This window comes from Aricia agestis, chromosome 18 (assembly GCF_905147365.1).
Source record: "Aricia agestis chromosome 18, ilAriAges1.1, whole genome shotgun sequence".
NCBI lineage: Eukaryota > Metazoa > Arthropoda > Insecta > Lepidoptera > Lycaenidae > Aricia > Aricia agestis.
This window is the reverse complement of record NC_056423.1, coordinates 10,087,329-10,108,827: the sequence shown is the minus strand read 5'-3', so window position 1 is coordinate 10,108,827 and position 21,499 is coordinate 10,087,329. Positions and strand designations below refer to the sequence as shown.

The 21,499-nt window shown below is 38.2% G+C and overlaps 2 protein-coding genes across 3 annotated transcripts; one reads left to right on the top strand and one right to left on the bottom strand.

The window, feature by feature from the left end:
• The first annotated feature begins 2,157 nt into the window (after positions 1–2,157).
• On the top strand, positions 2,158–15,507 carry LOC121735811 (E3 ubiquitin-protein ligase Arkadia). Its single transcript, XM_042126771.1, has 12 exons — positions 2,158–2,490; positions 2,635–4,076; positions 4,235–4,360; positions 5,102–5,277; positions 6,430–6,518; positions 7,502–7,575; positions 7,770–7,892; positions 8,648–8,697; positions 9,233–9,320; positions 10,389–10,588; positions 11,969–12,095; positions 15,370–15,507. Exons 1-11 carry the CDS (start codon positions 2,373–2,375, stop codon positions 12,090–12,092), a joined length of 2,610 nt encoding a protein of 869 aa, XP_041982705.1. The 5' UTR covers positions 2,158–2,372; the 3' UTR covers positions 12,093–12,095; positions 15,370–15,507.
• On the bottom strand, positions 14,895–20,164 carry LOC121735813. 2 transcript variants are annotated; one of them, XM_042126775.1, is made up of 5 exons: positions 20,059–20,164; positions 17,663–17,754; positions 17,111–17,259; positions 16,264–16,375; positions 14,895–15,469 (listed from the first exon to the last, which is right to left on the bottom strand). In XM_042126775.1, the coding sequence occupies exons 1-5, from the start codon at positions 20,077–20,079 to the stop codon at positions 15,334–15,336; spliced, it is 510 nt and encodes a 169-aa protein (XP_041982709.1). In that variant the 5' UTR covers positions 20,080–20,164; the 3' UTR covers positions 14,895–15,333. The 2 variants fall into 2 exon arrangements, with proteins under 2 accessions (XP_041982709.1, XP_041982708.1); XM_042126774.1 differs by lacking the exon at positions 20,059–20,164 and having other exon boundaries at positions 17,663–18,005.
• Positions 20,165–21,499: the final 1,335 nt, after the last annotated feature.

Sequence of the window (21,499 nt, the reverse complement as noted above, 5' to 3'; positions counted from 1 at the left end):
AGCCCCACGAAAGTCACCTTAAGGAGAGAAGCTATGGAGCAGCTTGATGATCAACATTATACCATAATTTTCCCAAGGCCGACTAAGATTCAACTACAATGCGAACGAAAGGAGTACAAAACGATATCCGGCAGCTTCCTGGCTACGATACCCCGTGGATGTTCCCTGCGGACAGATTCGTTCAACATCATTAACAATAACGACGAGATCAAAGGACAACCCTTGAAGATCGCCGAAGTTCGAGACAACCTTGCAGTCGCAGACAAAGATATTCCCCATATGACCCTCAATTCTTTCGACCTGAAGAATCAACATAACCTGGAAGACCAAGTAATTCTACAGAGCCCTGTCCATCTAAATCAAGTATCTTCTTCACTGTACCATACAACGTTGCCCTTATACACGTTAGTACTTGGTATAGTTACAATTTCCCTTATTCTTATCATCCGACGTCGCCACTTGCGTCGACAAAAGGACAGTGGTCTAAACGAGGGTGTCACTCCAACCAGCCAAGCTGATCAACCAGTCTACGCAGTTCCTGTAAAGAATCAAGAATCTCTGCCAGCAACTTTCTCGCTAAAAGTCCTCAAATAAATAGTTGCTGCTCTGGGGGTGGAGGAATTACCCCTAAAGGGGAATGCTGATGCAGCCACACGTGCCCGGTCAACGCCATCGTCTTCGAGGAAACACATCAGCAGTTTCAGCATAACCGCGTTTTCGTAGTTATTCAGATTATATCAAAAAATTGTCATTCCATTCCGGTCTAGGATCGATCGCGGAACAATTATTGTAAATTAAATATAAGTTAGTTTTAATAAATTTCTTAAATAATTTTTGGTTTTTTTTGGAAGCCCAGGCTGCCGAATTCGTAATTAGCGACTAAACATCCATTTTGAATCCGTCCGCACATTGGCGCGATCCAAAGCATACTGAACGACCTTCCTATGTGTGGATTACTCACAAACGCCGTTGCAAGCGCACTGCCAACGCGTCTGCAGACGCGTTGGCCCAATATGTAGAACGGGCGTTCGCGCGTTGGCCGTAGGTATTTAGTCGTTGGCCAACGCGCGAACGCCCGTTCTACACATTGGGCCAACGCGTCTGCAGACGCGTTGGCCAACGCGTTCGCCTATGTCGAGAGCCGCCATAAAAATGGCCCCGTAGTGAGTTGCCAATGTCAAAGTGGTTGATGTGAGTGATTCACTGACTTTTATATGTGGACGCGGCATAATGTGGCCGGTCCGCCATTTTATGTTCCGGTTCTCCGAGGTACATAAACTGTCAAAGTGTCGTAATATAGGGATGTCGAAATTGAAAGAATATCTGTAGGGGCTACTGCTGCAGCCTGCCTTACAACCAATATTATTTTAAAAGATGTATGATAAAGATAAATGATAATTAAGGGAGAACGATTGGGAATGATAAAATAAAACCGCTCCCTTTGATGGATAAATGATAACTGACTTTATTTTACGTAAATCGTAATACAAATGAATATGATCCGCGACATTACTGAATCTTAAAGTGTAAGCATATTAATTATGTACGGTTGGCAACAACCCGTACAATATCGATATATTTATATAATCAAATATCGATAAATATACATCGATATTTGAAAAAATATCAATATGGGTCTCGATATATTGCAAAAAAATATCGATTTAACGGTCAAATTTTTCGACCAATTTGCTTTTTTTTATATTAATTTATAGTCCGTCAAAAAAGTTAAGAAATTTAAAAAAGTTTGTCCTTGGATCGGTACGTTTATATTTTTACTAAAATTTTTGTTACTTTACCGATGGCTTGACTTCGTATGTGCTAATTTAGTTAATAATTAGACAATAAATAAGATTTTTGATAGAATAGAATTTATACATGGCTTGATTTTCGATATTTAATCAACATAGAAATTAGTAGATTTGACGTTTAGTGATGTACTTTTTTATCGAATTTAAAAAATATAAGGTGAAGAATCTGATCATTTATTCAAAAGATTTTAACCTTAATAGGTACTACATCTATACTATAATACTTTATCTATGCCTCAATGGCTGTGAAAAGTGACAACTGACATTAGAAAAGAGAAAAAAAAAAAGAGTCCTAGACAAATCACGAAAAAAATTAAAACTTGTAAATTTTTTAGATTTTCAGTGTAAATATTTTAACTTCTAGTTTATTTAATTATTTAAACAATGACGTGAAATTTTACATAATAGTGAGGTGTGATATAAACAGTACAATGTAACTTAATTTGCGGTATATTTCGCACAAATAAACACAATACGCAACTGTCATTATGGCTGTCCTATTTATTTTTGTCAATAAATAATTATTTTTATCATTAATGTGTAAATAAATATGAATTCAAAATGAGTGAAAAGAGTTTTGAAGATCGGTCATCTACATGGGACATCCCGGGCCCGTCGTCGCTTGCCGCAATTTTGGACACAGTAAATACCTCTACATCTGACAATCATCAAAGGCACGGTAAATTGAGTATGACGTCTTTATTGTATTTAAATTACCAATAAACTAAAACAACGCAAAGGCTTCAAAATCTTTAATAAATCTCAAGTATAATTTATATTTTCGGTTTTATCACTCGTCTGTCATGACATTTTCCTGTTTCAGAGGATATGGACTGTGAGACCTTGTTTGCTGAGAGTGACGATGAAGTGCAGGTTATCATGTCTATGGAACCCTCGAACAACGAACCCAAGGGAGAAATATCATCGAATCAGATCAACTCAACCTCTCCGGGGCAGCAATACGAAGTTAACATATCTCATCTATCCGAACCAATACCGGCCCGGACACCCATACCCGAAGAATATCAGCCTCTTCCTGATAGTTCGAGCTCACTAGATTATACTAGACATAGCGGAAACTGCACAAATGGTAATGAACAATTACTTAGAAATGTTAATATAAGGTATCAACCAAAAGATATATCGCACCACAGGCCCTACTACTATCACGGCTTATACGGAATGCAGTACGAAGACACGAGACCTAGAGAATATATCGCAGCACCATATGTTCATAATAATCTTCACGATGAAAGAAATGTCCTTCATGTTGCTCGACCTATAAATTATACGGCCTCTCCAGAACTGCCGACTCCACCTGACGTGAATTTAACGTATGATGAGTTTCGGGCTGCATGCAATGCAGTCCCGCTACGTAATCTCGAGAGAGATATGGAGAGGCCGAGCCGAAAACTAAATATCTCTCCTCGTAGAAGACAGTCGAAGGAATCTGACAGGCCCCATTTCATAGAAGTGAGCTCTGATGAGGATGAAACTAGTAATCCAAGGAAAAAGCCATGTGACAGGGTAGCAAGCTCGGCCTCATGTTCAAATAAAGGGAGTGAAAGTGGCCCTTCAGCAGTACCATTAGTAAAAAGGGAGAACCAATCCCAAGATTCAAGTAGTAGAGAACCAGAGCCTTTGAGGACTTTGAATACATGTCCTGGGACGAGCCATCCAAACACAATGAGAGAGCAGCACACAGCCTCCAGTCACAATCATCCCCTAATAAAGCAGGAACCGAACCAAAACCCCCAAAACAATTGCTCATGTCGGAATATCCATGTACATCAGAATTACTCCCATGGGGATCATAATCACAGAGCAATTCCCAACTATCACAACTATCAAAACGGAGCTCATCACCATCATAGACATCAACATCACAGACATTTTCATCAAAGTGCACCAAGTGGGTCCCAGAAACCCTCGACCGCTCATATCAAAGAGGAACCAGGAGTTCCACCTGTGAATATAAAAACTGAACCTTCTAGCAATTTGGAGAGCACAGACACACCCAATGTTCCTATTAAAATTGAGCCCAGTCAGGTTTCCGTGAAGACCGAACCGGGTAGCTCCAGTAGAAATGAAGGTTCAGGTAGAAGTGACACTGCAGAACCTGCAAGGAGTGTGGTCAAAACGGAGCCACCGGAACGGAGGTGCTGTAAGGGGCCTGGAGAAAGAGTTGTGAAAGAAACACCTCCCCAGCCCGGTACTAGCTCTGGTGGGAATACACAAGCTGCAAACCTAACCAGTGAACGTCAAGTAAGTTAAATCTTGCTTAATACTGGTTTCTTTTGTCAAGTTTTGCATATAAAATTGTACCAACTGTTCCAAATTATACATTTTTATTTACTTAAACTTTTTGTTGTACAATAATAAAAGAACTGTAGAAAAAAGTTGGCTAATTTGAATTGTTTCAGGATGCACAAGCTTCCGGTTCGAGTTCAGGGAATGCGGTGCTCTCTGCACCCGACTTACAGTTGGACTGGGTGTCAGACTCTAGTACGGATGAAGAGGTTTTAATGCTTGGGGACAATCAAAACTTTGTAAGTATATATTGCTATATTTTTCTAAGACCTAACTTAATGCCTTTATATACCTCCATACATTTTTATGGGATAAAAACTATCCAATTCTCGGACTCAGACTCAGACTCGGGTATCTCTATGCCAAATTTCAGCGCAAAATCGGTTCAGTGGTTTGAGCGTCAAGAGGTCTGTCTGTTAACAGACAAACAGAGGGACACACTTTTGCATATAATATAATCTATACATATTACAAAACAAAGTCGCTTTTTTTTCCCTCATGTCCCTTTGTTCCCTTTAATCTTTAAAACTACACAACGGATTTTGATGATTCTTTCAGTGTTAGATAGCCCATTTATCGAGGAAGGCTATAGGCTATATTTTATTACGCTAAAACTAATAGGAGAATGTAAAAAACGGGGGAAATTATTTGAAAGGGGTTATCTCGCGAACTACTGGAGCAATTTTTATGTTATTTGGCACCGATAAGAAGTAGGATCATAGGCTATCGATTTTAATAATTTTTTCAGTGGCTATATATTTTATACCCGTACGACGCCGGGGCGGGTCGCTAGTATTAGTATATTATGGATTTCAATTGTATGTTTACTACAATATATTCTATTATTAAAACTTCCAACAAGTCCGTCTAAAGCAATGATAATCTTTCTTATTAGACAATCAGGTATTTACTCTTTACTGTCATAACCGCACTTTAAAACAATAAAACATATGTTTTTAATCTTTAAGTTATGTTTTCAGCGTGTTATTGACCTTACGAATTCACCAAATCGGACCGAGCCTACGGAGAATGAGCCACAAGTTCAAGACGGCACTGCTCCATCTCCACGACCGTTGATAGAGACCATTCCGCTGCCGGGAGAGTATGTGTATCCTCATCCACCAATGCCATCGCATCCTCATCTGTTGAGAACAAGGTAAACTTTATTTTACCAAGATTTTGTAAAATGAAAACAAATAAAGTGGTTTAAGTTCGACAGTAATAATTATTTTTTACCTTTATTATAATATAGGCAATCAGTAGAGATCATAAATATAATAACATGCCCAACATCACAGATATTGTATCAATTTTAAAATATCTCAACAATATCACATTATATTGTTATGATTTCTATAGTGTTTTATATGTTACCTCATTATTATAACTAGAGATCGCCCAATGGTCGACCTTCTTTCCTTCGAATTAGACCTTCAATTTAATTATCTTCTTCTTTTGACTCCCTGTTCAAAGTATTGACTATTTCAGATTTAATAAAAAAAACAACTGTCCATTTTTAATTTAAGTACAGACTTAAACCATGAACAAAAGAGTATAATTCGTATTTTATATTCTCTTTGATTCGTATGTATAGGCTATTCATAAAGATGGTAGTGTGCACATTTTAGTGTATATTGTAGTAATGTTTTATTTGTTAAAAAAATGCAGCCCCGGATCTAGGGGGGGTCAAGCCGGGGTCTGTGCCCCGGGCGGCCAAATTCATACTTCACGGACCAATGGACAACTCATCATTGACCACGTAATAAAATATATAATAGCACAAGTACAGCAATTTCATGGCCATATCAACTTGACCGATACCCTGAGCGCGGACTGCGAAGTGAGACGTGCTGCACGAAAATTTATTATTCGCGAGGCGCGTAGGCATAGTTCAAAATACGCGCCCGGCTCTCGCACGCTTTTAAACCCTATCCTGTTAATTATATATTTAATAGTAATAGCATACCTACATAATATTGATAGCTGAAATTATATGGATGATAAAGGCACTGTGGAGCGTGTCCGTAGGCAGAGTAGGTATTTAGGCTGCTGCAGAACCCTTCATGGGCGAGTCCAACTCGCACTTGGCGGCTTTTTTACGTTAGGGGAAAAAAATTAAAAAAAATTAAGATCCGGGGGTGAAAAAATGTCAAAATAAATAATAATATTAGCTCAATGCACTCCTTCACCATATAAACTAAAACTCCTATGTTTCCGCATTTTTCGTCAAAAGGGATCCAAAGTTTTTCGCTCGCGTATTGATAATATAATTGTTAGTATGTTTTAAGAAATGTGTTGTTGTTGTCAGAGCTAGGTGCATGATGTCGTGTCGGGGCTGCTGCTGCGCGCCGCGGCCGCTCGCGCCGCACCTGCCGCACGCACACCACCATCTCATTGGTACGTGAACCACAATGTTGGCAGTCACATTACTGGCGCCTTCATCCCATCACTAGGAATGCCAATAATACGTCTGTACTCTGTAGTGTTTTAAAGTGTCATTATAATCAGGGTGAGCGAAGCGAGTCCTAGTATATCCCACAACTTGTACATTTTGTGGTACACTTTACGGAAAAACTATCACGCCTATTGATTTTGTGCTTTAACATAGTAATTTTTATTTATATGTAGATGTGTTATCACCAGTCAGTCAAGGTGTGACGACGCGAGCCTTCAAAAAGCTCGGCTTTTAGCTAGTTAATAGCGTTTTCGGCATCTAGAACTGTCCCAGACAGAGCAGGACGAATGGATACGAAAGTAGCTGAAGTTTAAATTTTATCAGCTACATAGAAACGTTCGTGGATCACCAGTTTGGTTCGGCTATTTCCGTATCCATTTGGCATGCCCCGGGGCAGTTTTCTATGCCGAAAACGCTAAAAGTGTTCATTTAGACAAAATGCTAAGGTATTAACTATTCCGGCATACTGCATGTTGAAGCTTTAGCCTGAACAAAAGATCTTCATCTAGCAACACTTTGTCGTTGGTTTGGGCGTTCACAGATACGACTCCGTTGGATATATCACGCAAATCTCCTTTAGCGCCCTTTTCTACACTAAAAACAAACAATAATTTTAAAAAATCCTTTCAGCGAATTAAGCGTGAATGTGTAATAAACAGACACACTTTTGTGTACCTAAATATTATGGACTTCATTTTAATTATTATGTAAGACTCAGTAGCTCTACCATGAGTTTATAGCTATAGTTTTTATCGATACTCGACACCGACTACGTAAACTTTTAGTATGGCAAATTTTACAGCGCCTCTAGCGGTCACTTGCGGAAACTAGAATCGTCTTACTGAACGTAGTCGGTATCGAGTATCGACATAAACTATAGCTTTAAACTTATGGTAGAGCTACAGTTTTTATATAATGTTTTAAGGTGATCGTCGTCGCGAGCTGCCGCCGCCGTACGTGGTGCATGAGCGGCTGTGGCAAAGACAACAGCACAATGCGGTTAGTAACTGACATTCATACTTTTTTATTACTAGCTAACCCGGCAGCCTTTTTGCCACGTACGATTTTTCGGGTACAAAAAATGGCCGATTCTCAGACCTTAGCGCTCGTCTGTAAGCGCTAGGATAGGACCCGCCAAAAATGTATTTTTTTTTTGTTTTGTTTAAAATATTAAACATCTAAAACATTGTCAGGAGGTGCAGCGTCGCATATTGATGCGGCCTTCCCTGTACGACATGTACAACGTGCCGTACGCCGGCGCCGGCCCGTACGCCCGGCACCGCGACGCGTCGCCGAGATCCACCGCGCTGCTGTCCGTGAGTATAGTGCCTATATGTCAGGAGGTGCAGCGTCGCATACTGATGCGGCCGTCCCTGTACGACATGTACAACTTGCCGTACGCCGGCGTCGGCCCGTACGCCCGGCACCGCGTGCCGGGTGCCGGATTCCCGCTTGTTGGATTGGATGATGCATGTAAGACTTTGAGGTGGTCTGGCAGTGGAAGGCAACTGTCATAAGTGTCTGACAGTGGGGGAGGAGATACAATTAGGATCAATGCAGGCCGCAACGCGACGCGTAGATGCATTTCTAAGTTTGTATTGAATTGACAGATTTCAATTGCGTGGTGCGTCGTGCAAAACTGTCAAATCCATACAAATTTAGAAATGCATCTACGCGTCGAGTTGCGGTCCTGAATTGACCCTTATGCCGAAGAAAATTGAGCTTTATATTTTATCGAAGGTTAGGTAGACCTTCAGAACTGGACACCTAGAGTAACCGCAATCGAAACTTCTTAACCGTGTTAAAAGATGCTTTGTTAATGAGGCTTATTAAAATAATTAAATATCACATGTACTACAATCCGAACGCCTCGATAATTGGCAAGGGGTCTTGTTTTTGCCTCTGTGGATTAATGACGTAATATTATAAATCATACATGCTATTTAAATTTTTTATCACATTCAAACATGTAAAATATGTGTGTCTGTCTGCTCATTTTTTGGGCCTGCAAACAAATATGAGATATCTAATACCGAAATTGTATAAACAATGTTACATTTTCTATTTTCAGTTTTCTGATGACTACGAGATGCGTGACATACCACCTGCGCATATGATTGTGTAAGTTTATTCTACCTAAACTACTTCATAAAGCGGCATTCTGACGACCTCTGTGGCTCAGTGGTTGAGCGCGTGGTCAGCGTTCAAGCCGGGGGTCGTGGGTTTGAATCCCGGTGGCGGAGCAAAAAATGTGTATTAAAATATTTAAGTGTATGCTATAATAAATTATTATTTATGAATTTTATTATATATACTTAAATATAATATGTATAGTATAAAAGTACCCGCAATACAAGTCCTTCAGGTACTTGCACGGGGTCAGACTGACGTGGTGTGAAGCGTCCATAGACATTATTGGAACGAATTTCCTTATCGCGCGTTGCGAAAGGGGGCTAGACGGAAAAAGTTGTAACGACATGACACAAAAGTGTTGGTATATTACAACTAGAGCAAAAATGTTATAGTTGTAAGCCGTGCGGTAGCGCGTGTTTCTCTCTCTGTCTCTCTCTCTCTTTTTTTATAACTTCATTCCATCCGGGTGTCCCTTGACACCTCTCAATTTTTTTTAATTTTTAACTGACATAACGTGTTCCAGCGAGCCGCCGTTCGTCCAGCACCACATGCACCACTACATGCAGATGCACCCTCCTCACCTCCACATCTCCATACAACCTTCCGGATTGGTGAGTCACATACTAAAGAGATAACCATTCGCTTAGAAATACTGTGCTGTGTGCAGTGTCGTAACTATACAGCATACTATCTGGGGCCCATGGCAAATTGATGGGGTCCCATCAGTAAAAATCGTCACGTTAATATTAAAACGGGTACAATCAACGTATCTATAAATTTCTGAGCTCACGGCCTCTTGGGCCGGGGCCCTTTTGGGTCGGGGGCCCGTGACATTTTGTCAGCTCTGCCACCCTATTGTTACGCCACTGGCTGTGTGTGTAAAGGCCGAATAAGTTTAGAAGTCTGGTTTGTCATATTTTTGTATGGACAAATTCATGGCGTTGGGGCGTTTCTCAAAGAAAGCAGAGAGGTCAAAAGTAAACCTTCAGTGCTGCTTCTTTCACAGTAAACTCAATATGGGGAACACGTTTTTTAAATAAACATGTAGTTATTTTTTAACACACTTTTATAAGCTTGGGCTGTAGGTATTTTTACCTACCTCCAGTAGTCTAATTAATTCGAAACTTTGCATTTGTATTAAGAGCCAATGACAATCCAATAACTTGTAAAAATATTTGAAAAAAAATCGTATATTTTAAAATCTATTATGTAATAATTATATTTGTATGATTATTCTTGCCTTATGTCAATATGTATGTAAAATTTTTCTATATTATCGTGTTTGTAATAAACTAATGTAGGCGTAATAATAACTCCCATATCGGTTTCGGTGACGGTGGCCGGTCGTATTACTGGGTGAGAATAAAAGGTGTAGAGAGTGCTCTTGTGTAGGCACTGCGCACACACTCGGGCACTATAAAATTACTCCTGCGCAACTGGCCTGTTTTCAATGAAGCCGGCCACAGTCACCGAAACCGGTGTGGGAGTTATTATCTATATTAATATATATAAAAATGGATTTTCAATTGTCTTAGTAACGCTAAAACTCGAAAACGGTTGAACGGATTGGGCTAATTTTAGTCTTAAAATATTCGTAGAAGTCCAGGGAAGGTTTTAAAGTGACACGAAGTTCACCGGGACAGCTAGTTATAATATAAACGAATGTAACCGTTGTTTAGGGCGGCACCGGCACCGGCAGCAGCGTCGCGGCGCTGATGCGCGCGGCGGAGGCGGCGGAGGCGCGGCGCAACGGGCGCGGCGCGTCGTCCGCCGTGATCGAGCGCAACACGTACCGGCACGCGTACGCGCCGCCCGCCAACCACCGCGACGACAAGTGCACCATCTGTCTGTCCGTCTTCGAGCTGCACGCCGACTGCAGGTACAGTGCACTACAGGTATAGAGGCATATCTATTCAAACGGCAACTGAAGTGGTGCGGCTATATCTTATGGTCGATTTACACGGGTGACTAACGGGTCGATTTTAGTCACGAACGACCAGCAGCCCCCGAGACGAAGCGGGAGGGGATGTTGACGTTAAGACTGCTTCGTAATAACGCTGCGATGACGCAGCGCCCGTGTGGCCGGCTATGCGTCAAACGGCAGCGCTGCGTCGACGCAACGCTGACGCAACGTGCCGTGTGGACAGGCTCTTACGGATGCCTGATACTGCTGAGGCAGAGCGCGTCTATTATTCTGAACTTCGTAAAGGCATGCGAAAACAGAGCGGCCAATTACTGCGGTACAAAGACGTCCTGATGCGCCACATGAAGAACTGCGGACCGATCACTGTGCAGGTGGACCGTGGGCACTAAGGTGTCAGAGTATGAGAAAGTGCGTAAGCGAGCTCGATGCCGAACGCGACGCGGTCAAGGCTCGACCACCTGTAGCCATAAATAGTAAAAAAACTTACTTGTAGTCTATACGTACAATGTACATACGAGTACATACTACATACTTTTTAAAATGTTTGGGTTTTAATCAACTCAGTGTGCAGTTTTATTGGTTGTAATTGTTCCGGAATTAAAAAAAAAAAAACGTTTGTCGGCGTCCATGATTGAGGTTATGCAGATCACATTAATTGTCTTCGGATCTTTGGCTGGTTTCACAGCGAATTGAAATTGGAATTTTCCATGGCCAACAAATAATAATGTTGTTTTATTGCTCTGTAAAGATAAATTTATTCTTAATTCACAAAACATACTTTTTACTAGAGGTAAAAAGAATGATTTGTGAATTAAGAATATACATAGTACATACATACTAATATACAAATAATCAAGTAATTACTAACCTGTAAAGAGAAACAACATTAAAAGCTATTGCTTCAAATAATGTTATTTCTATTACAATCCTTATTTGAATATTTCTTTTATAAAACACGTGGACACTTTCTGTAATAATTTTCCAGAAAATGGACAAAGTGCGCCCCTTCCTAATAAAACATAGAGTGAAAAAGACTTGTCATCACAGATATTAATATTCTGATGTATGTGTTAAGTAATGCGCGGGTAATTTAAATTAAATGAAGTGTAAAAGAGCTTCATTTACATAATAAAGATTTATATGGACAGGTCCCGAACCCGAGCGGCGCGCGGCGTACTAGATGGCTTATCCATAAATCTTTACTTTGCTACGCGCCGCGCCGCTCTCGCCCCGCTGCCCGCTGGTTTCGAGACTGAGCGATACCTGTAACATGTGAATAATTTTTATTAAACCTCTTTAATTGTTCAGCTTGACTGTATCATTATTTGTTTGCAGGCGCCTGCCGTGCATGCACCTGTTCCACATGGAGTGCGTGGACCAGTGGCTGAGCACCAACAAGCACTGCCCCATCTGCCGCGTCGACATAGAGACGCATCTCAACAAGGATGCCACTTTCTAAACGGTACGTCACTACTCACTGTATACAATATGCCTCACAACTAGTTTTTATTATTCGTAGCTCACAACACAATAATTGCGCCTGTATAACGCCTCCGTGGTCTAGTGGCAGTGTTGTAAAAGTTACCGATTTATCGGTAGATCTTCCGATTTTGGCAAACAAATACCGATAAAACGATTTTAGGGTATAATCTCCCGATTTACTCAATCTTAGAACATTAAACTTAATTTATATTCATTTTGTAGATTGTAACACCAAATTTAACATTTTCATTATTATTATTTTATTCCCCAAGTTAGGGTTATTCCCCAAGGGGCAAGGCATTAGATTGGCCTTTCAATAAACAAGCAAATTTAGGCTGTAAATCATACTCACTAAAGTTGAATATTATTGTTTCGACAGGTTTCAAATTTTCAATTTTCATTTTTCAATTTTCCATTTTCTAATCATTCGTCCGATACGCAACTTCCCATATTGTATTAACGCAAATCAAATGTCTAGTTCAGACCCAGACAGTGATTTTCCAACCACTAGTAGTGGTACGTTCGAAACAAAAAGAAAAAGATATACTACAAAAATATAAAAAAGAGTGGGAAACACGCCCGGAGTGTGCTGGGTGGTTACAGGCAAGCAGTAATATTAAAGATGCAAACTACGCCTACTGTCTAAGCTGCAAGAAGGAGACTAATGCACAGATTACTAGTATATATTATTTGGACTAATGATTAATAACTTTAACACGTGTTATAATTTGATTTATTTAGGCAGCAATCTCCCTATTTCTCCCGATTTTTAGTTGGTAGCAATCTCCCTATTTCTCACGATTTTTAGTTGGTAGCAACACCGATTTCATAAATGTCATTTCTGCAACACTGTCTAGTGGCTAGAGCGTGCCTCTCCACTCCGGAGGTCGTGGGTTCGATTCCCGCGTTGGAAACATGTTATTTCCAAGTTTGGTTAGGACAATGCAGGCTGATCGTCTGACAAGTAAGATGCGTCGGATGGGCATGTAAAAAGTCGGTCCTGCGCTTAGGCGCAAGACGTCGTAAGGTCACAGGTCGTAAGACGACACGACTGGCGAGAGACTGATAGATAAGTCTCTCGCCAGTCGTGTCGGTCTTACGACCCACTGCGTTATGAAGAGTAAAAGGAATAGAGAGTGCTCTTGTGTACTGCGCACACACTTGGGCACTATAAAAATCACTCCTGCGTAATTGGTCCGATTTCAATTAAACCGGCCACCGTCACCAAATCGGTGTGAGAGTTATTATTAATATGCCTCACTACACTTTATTCATAATAGTTATCTCATATCTGTCTTCTTTTCGTTCAGTGAATCAATCGAGCAATGTATTGTAACTTCTACTATGTATAGGCCAGACCCTAGGGATCCGACAAATGGAAGGGGAATAGACAGCTATCGATTTTTAGGATCTCTTTAGTGGTGTTCAGGGCGAGCATGGAGACACAACATGCTCCCGCTTGCCACCTTCTGTTTCACCTAGATATCTTAATATTGTGCGCGGCCTGAGGGCCGGGGCCCGGGACACAAAAACACGATACGACGTCGTGTCGTACCATGCCGCGACATCGTTTCACGATGCGACGTCGCGTCGTCGGAATCCACGACGAGCCATCCACAACTCACGATGCGTCATCTTTGAAATTTGATTAACAACTGTGGCACTAACACAGGAACGTGTTTGTGTCCCGACCCTGACACAGGAACGCATCGTGAGTTTCTACGACGCGACGTCGTGCCGTGTATCGTGGCACGTTACGATGTCGTGGCGTAGTTTTTTACAATGCTCGACGTAGATTCCCACGACGCGACGTCGCATCGTGGTACGACACGACATCGTGTCGTGTTTATGTGTTGTGGCCTTTAGACTACTTTTAAACCATAAAGTTAAATGTTAATATACCTAGTGGAATAGAGAAACAAAGGCCTGAGCAAGAGAGATGTCACTATCAGTAACACTGCGTGGTAAAAAGAGACGTGTGATACATGACAGCAGCACTCTTTTTTTGACGTCCAGTCGGCACGTGCCGCACGTTGACAATTTAATCTCATAGAATTCATGTTCAATCATGCTTGTGTAAGTGTATACGTACACATATTTTTACACACAGATGAAACCAATTTCGGTTTCGTTTGACAGCTCGAGATTGTTGCTCTATTCGGCTAGGTATATTAACTTTATGTTTTAAACATAAATAAAGTATTAGTTATAATCCTTGGCCTTACATTTACGCAAACAGTCCTGAGTTATTGGAGACCGTAAGAATTATATAGTTAGTGCGTTTTATATGATGATATGCGTGACACATTATAATTGGAATAGGGAAGTTACCTAACAAAAATTAATCGATAATTTAAAAATATCGAATCACTTCGTAAAGGAATTGCAATCGAAATTATCGATTTCGTACTGACATTTCAGTGGTGCCGGCGATTTAAGATGGCCGCCCTTTTTTATCGATTTGATTTCGATTTCATGTTCCGTTCCATGCATCTGAAATTTTTCAAATGTTTTCGTAACAATAATTTTATACTCCTGTTTCACAGTTAATATTTATAATTTTATATTAATAAGTTAGCATTTAGCAACTTTTCATTTTTATTCATTTACAATTATATGAAACATTTGTTTTTGTAGATGGAATATAATTTATTACATTTTGATTTTCTTGTTTTCTTGTAAAAAAAAACCTGTAGCAAGGGATATGAAAACTGTCACCCATATCATCTTAAAACGCACAAACTATAGTTAGTATAATGACGTAAATAAAACGCATCAGTTACTTATGAACCTAGTATCACTTTATTAGTTCGTTTCTGATCAAAATTAATTCAACAACAAAATGTATACATAGAACATGGAAGTTACTATTGTTAGCAATAAAGAAACATTGGTTTTCAAAACTACTTCCCTGTATTTTCAAGTAAAATAATTTTTTCAACATGTTTTGCAGCTAAATCTTTACTAAAAAATCCAATTGCTTGCAGCTTGTTATATATATTTTACGAATTTTATAAGGTTTCTATGACGTAGGTTACGCGCTCAGTTTCTCATCAATCTGATCTGCCAATCTGGTAAAGATTGACGCGAAACTGAACGTCTAACCCACGGATTGATGGACTGATCATTTTTTAAATATGTACTTCTTAGCCATCAATCTGGCGTCAATCACAGATTGATGTACTGAACTGATGCCAGATTGACCGTGTAACCTATGACTATGTCGTTTTCTTATCCTTTTCTTCGTGTTTCAGTTTGTCTTCGAGGTTTGGTGCTCCTATGATAGCCCGCTGTTGTATCTCCAAGCTCTCTTGCTGTAGTTCGTGGGTTAAAACTTTCTGCATGTTGCATGTCCTGCGTTAGAGAGTTTTTACATTTAACCAATTTGATGTTGGACCAAATGAAAGGGACATATACCTGTCTTTCTCGTTGGATCCTTTATCAAAATACGATGTGAAAGCGCTCAAGTAATGTAAATAATATATGTATAATATAATAAATATGTTGACTATTTAATGGAATTGGGACAAACATGTCAGCATAGACTTTTGGATGTGATATTTTTTTTAATAAAAGACCAAGATGTGTATTATATTAGCTTTAAATTATGCAACTAGACTAACTGGAATTATTTTTTGGTTTTAATTGCAAAATATATTGTTTTTATGAAATAATAGTTGAAAAAAAATATTTTGCCCAAGTCCAAATATCTAAGCTGACACACAAAAAGACATGAGAATCATCTTAGTGTTGTAAACTCATAATCTATTGATGGATGTGAAAAACTCAATGTCTCTAAATATTATAATAAATTAATAATTATAATGTCAGCACAAAATACAATTTTCTCCTTGTTTTTGTTATGTGATACACATAATTTGAATAAATTATGATAATCTCCCAAAAAATGTATTTGACTTATTGTACCTTTGTGCTGACAAAGTTTATCATAATGTTTTTAACTATTTACACATCATTATTTATACTGTATAATTATTATTGCTTTAATCCTACTTTTAGCGGTTACATTTAAGTTAATTTTGTATATATTTTATTGTTTGGTTATAAAAATAAGTGAAAGTGATTATGAATTTTAAAATGTCTATCCCAATTTAATAAACTTTTTATAAAATTACTGTTTTTATTACCTGGTGGCATGGTCTATTCTTTCACAGATGGCATCGGACGCCACTGTGTTTCCTGATAAATAGGATATTTCTGCAGCAACAGTGGCTAGTTTCTCAGCATACTCCATATAAGCTAAAATTAAAAATATATATATATATATATATATATATATATATATATATATATATATATATATATATATATATATATCGAAAGTGCCTAGTGTAACAATAACAGGTTACTTCAAAAATTGAGCTAATATAATGTTGGTTTAGGAAGCAACCACACAGAAAAAAAGGCATATTTGCATGGGACATAATATTTAAGTTCTAATAGATTTTGAGATTAAGATTTAAAAAAGTTGTCTTCGTTCAAAAATAATAATCTTATATCATTAAACGAGTAATTCTTGTATATATATTTGGAATCTCTGAATCGGCTCCAACGATTTTCATGAAATTTAGTATATAGGGGATTTCGGGGGCGATATATCAATCTAGCTAGGAATCATTTTTAGAAAATGTCATGTTATTTGTATTTTATCGAATACCAAGCAAAGCTCGGTCAAATAGTTAGTAATAATAATATCTATGGACGCTTCACACCGCATCAGTCTGACCCCGTGGTAAGTATCTGAAGAACTTGTGTTACGGGTACTACACAATATATTTAATACTTTTATACTATACAATATATATTTAAGATTTTTATTATATGATACACATAATATTTAATACACATCCATGACTCAGGAATTTAGAAAACTTTTCGTTCCGTCGGCGGAAATCGAACTTGCGACCCCTGGCTTGAGCTACCAACAGCCCACCAACCGAGCCACAGAGATCGTCAAAATGGTTTCATAATTACTTGTTAACATTCGTAGATTGTGTTTTAGATCTGCTAGTGACCCTCGGACGGCAACCAGCTGGTCCCAGTGCTGCGATGGAGTGTTCTCCTCACCCCACTCCATTGCTTGTTGAACCAAACATATCTCTTTGGACAATGCTTCTCTTAATCTAAAAAATAGTACAACATCATTATTCCACTAAGGATTTATTTTTTGCACATATCTATTTGCAAAGATTTTCACTTAGGTAAGAAATTATACTTATATGTATAAGTAGAAATAAGCAAATAATTTACATTTATATTTTTTACATAAATCCTGCAACTCCTTTGCGCCAAAATTCGTGTATGGCACGGGAACCATACATTATTTCGAGATAAAAGTATCCTATGTCCTATCCGGGACCCAAATGGTTCCATAAATTTCATTAAGGCTGCCTTCACATTAAGCCGCGAGTAGTGCGGCAGCCGCGCGGCTACCGCTACTCGCGACAGCCTTATACTCGGCGTAAAGATGTATTAGACAGACAGACACACTATCGCATTAATTATATTCGTATGGATTTATCTAACCTTTCACTAGTATCCTGAATAGCAACTATGGTTACAGTTAGTAGTTGTGTAGCGGCGTTTACGTTAACAGTCGTCGCTTGGCGAATAAGGAACTCGTGTTCTAGTGTCTCAGCATCCCATGGCAACTTGATTTCAGTCTCCTCTTCACATTTTGCGGTTGCAATCAATCCAATACATAAAGTAACTGGTATAGGGGTTATGTTTCGCACTTTAAAGTTTATCTTTCTATGAATATATCGTACGGATTTAAGTACGTTAAAAAATCTATTTCGGAACATTGTACTCTTTTTTTTGTTTTTAAAATCATTTTACTACAGCATTTTCGTTTTAATTTAACATTTTATTTCGGAATTTTGAAATGTGAACAAATGTGAAGTTTGAAAACAAAAATGTTTTTGACAGTTCTACAGTTCTACTTCGTCTTCTTCCTAGTTTGTAAAGGCGATGGGTCATTTGTGAGTTGCACAGGTGAGAACAAATGATCCAATATTTAAATGTCCAGCATGGAATTAATATATACTACGTATAACAGGAATGCTCACTTGAAATCTTCTTGAGTGTCGAAATGAACCTTATTTTCAAGAGAATAAAATATTTTTTTAATAAAACTCTGGGAAATGAGCCCATGTGAGACAAACTTTTTCTTGGTGTGTCTCTTTCGCACAATTGCCATGTATTATATTTTAAATATAATGGTAGAAAATATAACAGTTCTTTCGCAGCAAAGACAAATATTTTGTTTATGAATATCACGTGCTGTATGTTTGTACGTATACTAATAAAAATATAGAATGCAAAACTTTGTAGGTCTCTATAGATCCAAAGTTTTATAATGTTTCACGACATTTAAAAATTAAAGTAGGTTGTTTTATTACATTTACGCTAGGCAACACTAGAAAACGGGTATAATATTATCTGTGCGGCACCACACCACAAAAACAATATGGCGTTTCCTTTGTTTTCATATGGAGTTATTATTATTGCTTTCCGAGCTATATAGGGGATGAAAGTTTGTATATAATAATACTTCTTAACGCGAGCAAAGCCGCGGGCAAAAGTTCGTTCACTATATTTTGCATGTACCTCTGCATCAACAAGCACGTGGAAGCTTTTATGATTATTTTTTACTACGCCAAACAAAACAAAATAAATAGTATAATAGACAATGGTATTTATATAAATTTTATATTTCCAGTTTGCCTTCAGATTTAGAGCTAAAGAAAAAGTGGTTAGAAGTGAAACCCGGGAACTTACGTCAAAGCTCTGTAGTTTGTTCACTTCATTTCAAACCTGAAGATTATCGAATAGAACAGCGGAAAAGATTAAAACCTGGAGTGAATCCTTCTATCTTTCTAAAGGTAATTTAAAAATATTTGAAATAAGCAACATTGTATCCTGATAAAAAAGTTACTGAACAGCAATTTGTAACAACGCTTATTTTTATGTATTTGCATTACAGATTTTTCCCGAAAATAAAATTAAATTGTTAAGCATTATACGCTTCAATACTGTAGAAAACGAACAACCTGGATTTTCTAAAAGTTTTTAGTTAAAAAAATTAACGTAAATACACAAACATCAACTTTGCTTGCAAGTTACAACCAAAGAGAATGTCATATACTACGTAACAGTTACAACCCCAAGAAAAATAAAATTGAAGCGTGAGTTAAAAAATCTTAAACAGAAAATCAAGAGAAGAGATGTAATAATTAAAATTAAATATGCTATGTATTATATCTGTGTTTTATTATTTTTCACCTTTTTTCACCTTTGTTTATGAAATTGCCTTTTTCCAAAGAAAATTAAAAATTAATAATTGTTTAGTTCAAAGTAAATAAAACATAATATTTCTGCTTCATATTAATGTTATTTAATTTCAATAGTCGTATTTTCATTTCAAATCGTTTACAGTTGGTCGAAATTCGACCTTAGTTTCAACGACATGAGGACTACTACCTATTTTGTAAAATTTTTTTTTTTAATTCGTCGCGGTCGGGACAGGCAAAGGGAGCGTTGCCCATACAGCCATTGTAAAAAATATTGACTTTATCATTTTTTTTTTCAACATAATCTGGGACTCAGCTGATCTCAGACTGGCCGTGTAAGCATTGTCTAATAGCTATCTAAGATTCAATAAAAAAACTATAATCCATTTTCAATAATTTGTCAACTTGTTGTCAACAGACTTCAATCATAAATAAAAGAGTATAATTCGTATGTTTAGGCCAAAGATATAAAATATCTTTGGTTTAGGCATAGGGATATGTCATATTGCTATACTGTGGTTTGGCTTGTCACTCAAAAATATGTCATCTTTCCTAGTGTGTGTAATGTTTTATTTGTTAAAAAAATGTATGTTAAAGGCATAATTTTAAAATAATATTAGTTCGATGCACTCCCAGGGCCCCCGCTACCATATGTGCAATGTGTGCAATGCACACGGGCGCCACCCTCTAGGGGCACCAAATCGCCATTCTTAAGGGGCGCCAAAACCAAGGAGGAAATTTTTTTTTAAAAGAAAAAAAAATGTTTGGTCTATTTTTGCACTTTAACGGTACGGAACTCTTCGTGCGCGAGTCTGACTCTCACTTGGCCGATTTTTATCTGCTTTATTTCACCTACCTACCATTAAAAAAAGGCCTTAAGGGGCGCCAAAGTCCTTTTTTGCACTCGGGCGCCAGTATACCTTACGGGGGCCCTGGGCACTCCATCACCATATAAACTATGACTGTGCAAAATTTCGTGCACCTACGTTTCCCTATTTTTCGTAAAAAGGGTTACAAAGTTTTTCGTTCGCGTATTAATATTATGATGATAATTTCCAACCTTTTATAAGTTCGAAGTGTTAAGCTTCATATTCAGTTCACATCGATATTTATGTCTGTATATTATTGTCTACACAACTCGGTTACGGGTTAAAGACAATATCTTGTCAGAACTGTAAACTTTACATATTGTAATGAAAAAATATAAAAAATCGAGATAAGCAAAATACGATATAACCCCAACTAGAAACATATTTTGTCACTTTATTGTCAATCGTGGTTTGTATAGAAAACTATACTTCACTCGGGCTAACTTTCGCTAGCGGTCATTGACTCCCTGTCAAAAACTTGTCATTTTCCATATAAACCGCGATTGATAATGAAGTGTCAGATATTGTTTATCGTGGTTTTATAGGGAAAATGACAAGTTTTTGACAGGGAGTCAATGACCGCTAGCGACAAGTTAGCTCGAGTGGAGTATAGGAAATATGAAAAAAAAATTGACAGAGGGTTATTGACCGCTACCCTACGAATAATTAAAACTTTATTATTCGTAGCCGCTATCGCCGAGATTGACCGATAGGACACTGGACAATTATTATAAGTACTGAGCGAAGTGATTTTATTTGAATGTCCTACAGATAGGTCATAGGAATGGTTACACTAGTTAGAGAGAGACGGACCAAGATTTATGACCTCTCACTCGGCACGTGCTTAGACGCACAGTAAGCTTTCCAGTTATACGTAGTAGGTATATATTAATTCCATGATGTCCAGTGATTAGTCTATGAATTGTGATTGACATTTGACCACAGAATACAAATTACCTACTCACGGATTTGACCATAAACCTAAGTATATATTATGAGGTTAGGACATGTCCTGACTCCGGCCCACCTAAAAAGGATACGAATTCGCAACAATGATGCTTGCGATTGCGGTTTGGAAGTGGGTGATTTGAATCATATTATTCTTTCCTGTCCTCTGTATGATAACTCCTGCCTTTATGACAGTCTCTCCTCTATGTCTATACCCTTTCCTACTTCCGTACCAACTTTATTAAATAATTAGT

Excerpts from the sequence above, each read along its gene's own strand:
- LOC121735811 (XM_042126771.1), top strand. The coding sequence starts at position 2,373 with ATGAGTGAAAAGAGTTTTGAAGATCGGTCATCTACATGGGACATCCCG. Across the intron at positions 6,519-7,501 it reads CGCACACCACCATCTCATTG|GTGATCGTCGTCGCGAGCTG; the intron begins GTACGTGAACCA and ends TAATGTTTTAAG. Across the intron at positions 10,589-11,968 it reads GAGCTGCACGCCGACTGCAG|GCGCCTGCCGTGCATGCACC; the intron begins GTACAGTGCACT and ends ATTTGTTTGCAG.
- LOC121735813 (XM_042126774.1), bottom strand. The coding sequence starts at position 17,940 with ATGTTCCGAAATAGATTTTTTAACGTACTTAAATCCGTACGATATATT. Across the intron at positions 17,260-17,662 it reads ATTCAGGATACTAGTGAAAG|ATTAAGAGAAGCATTGTCCA; the intron begins GTTAGATAAATC and ends ACTATTTTTTAG. Across the intron at positions 16,376-17,110 it reads CAATCTACGAATGTTAACAA|CTTATATGGAGTATGCTGAG; the intron begins GTAATTATGAAA and ends TTTTAATTTTAG.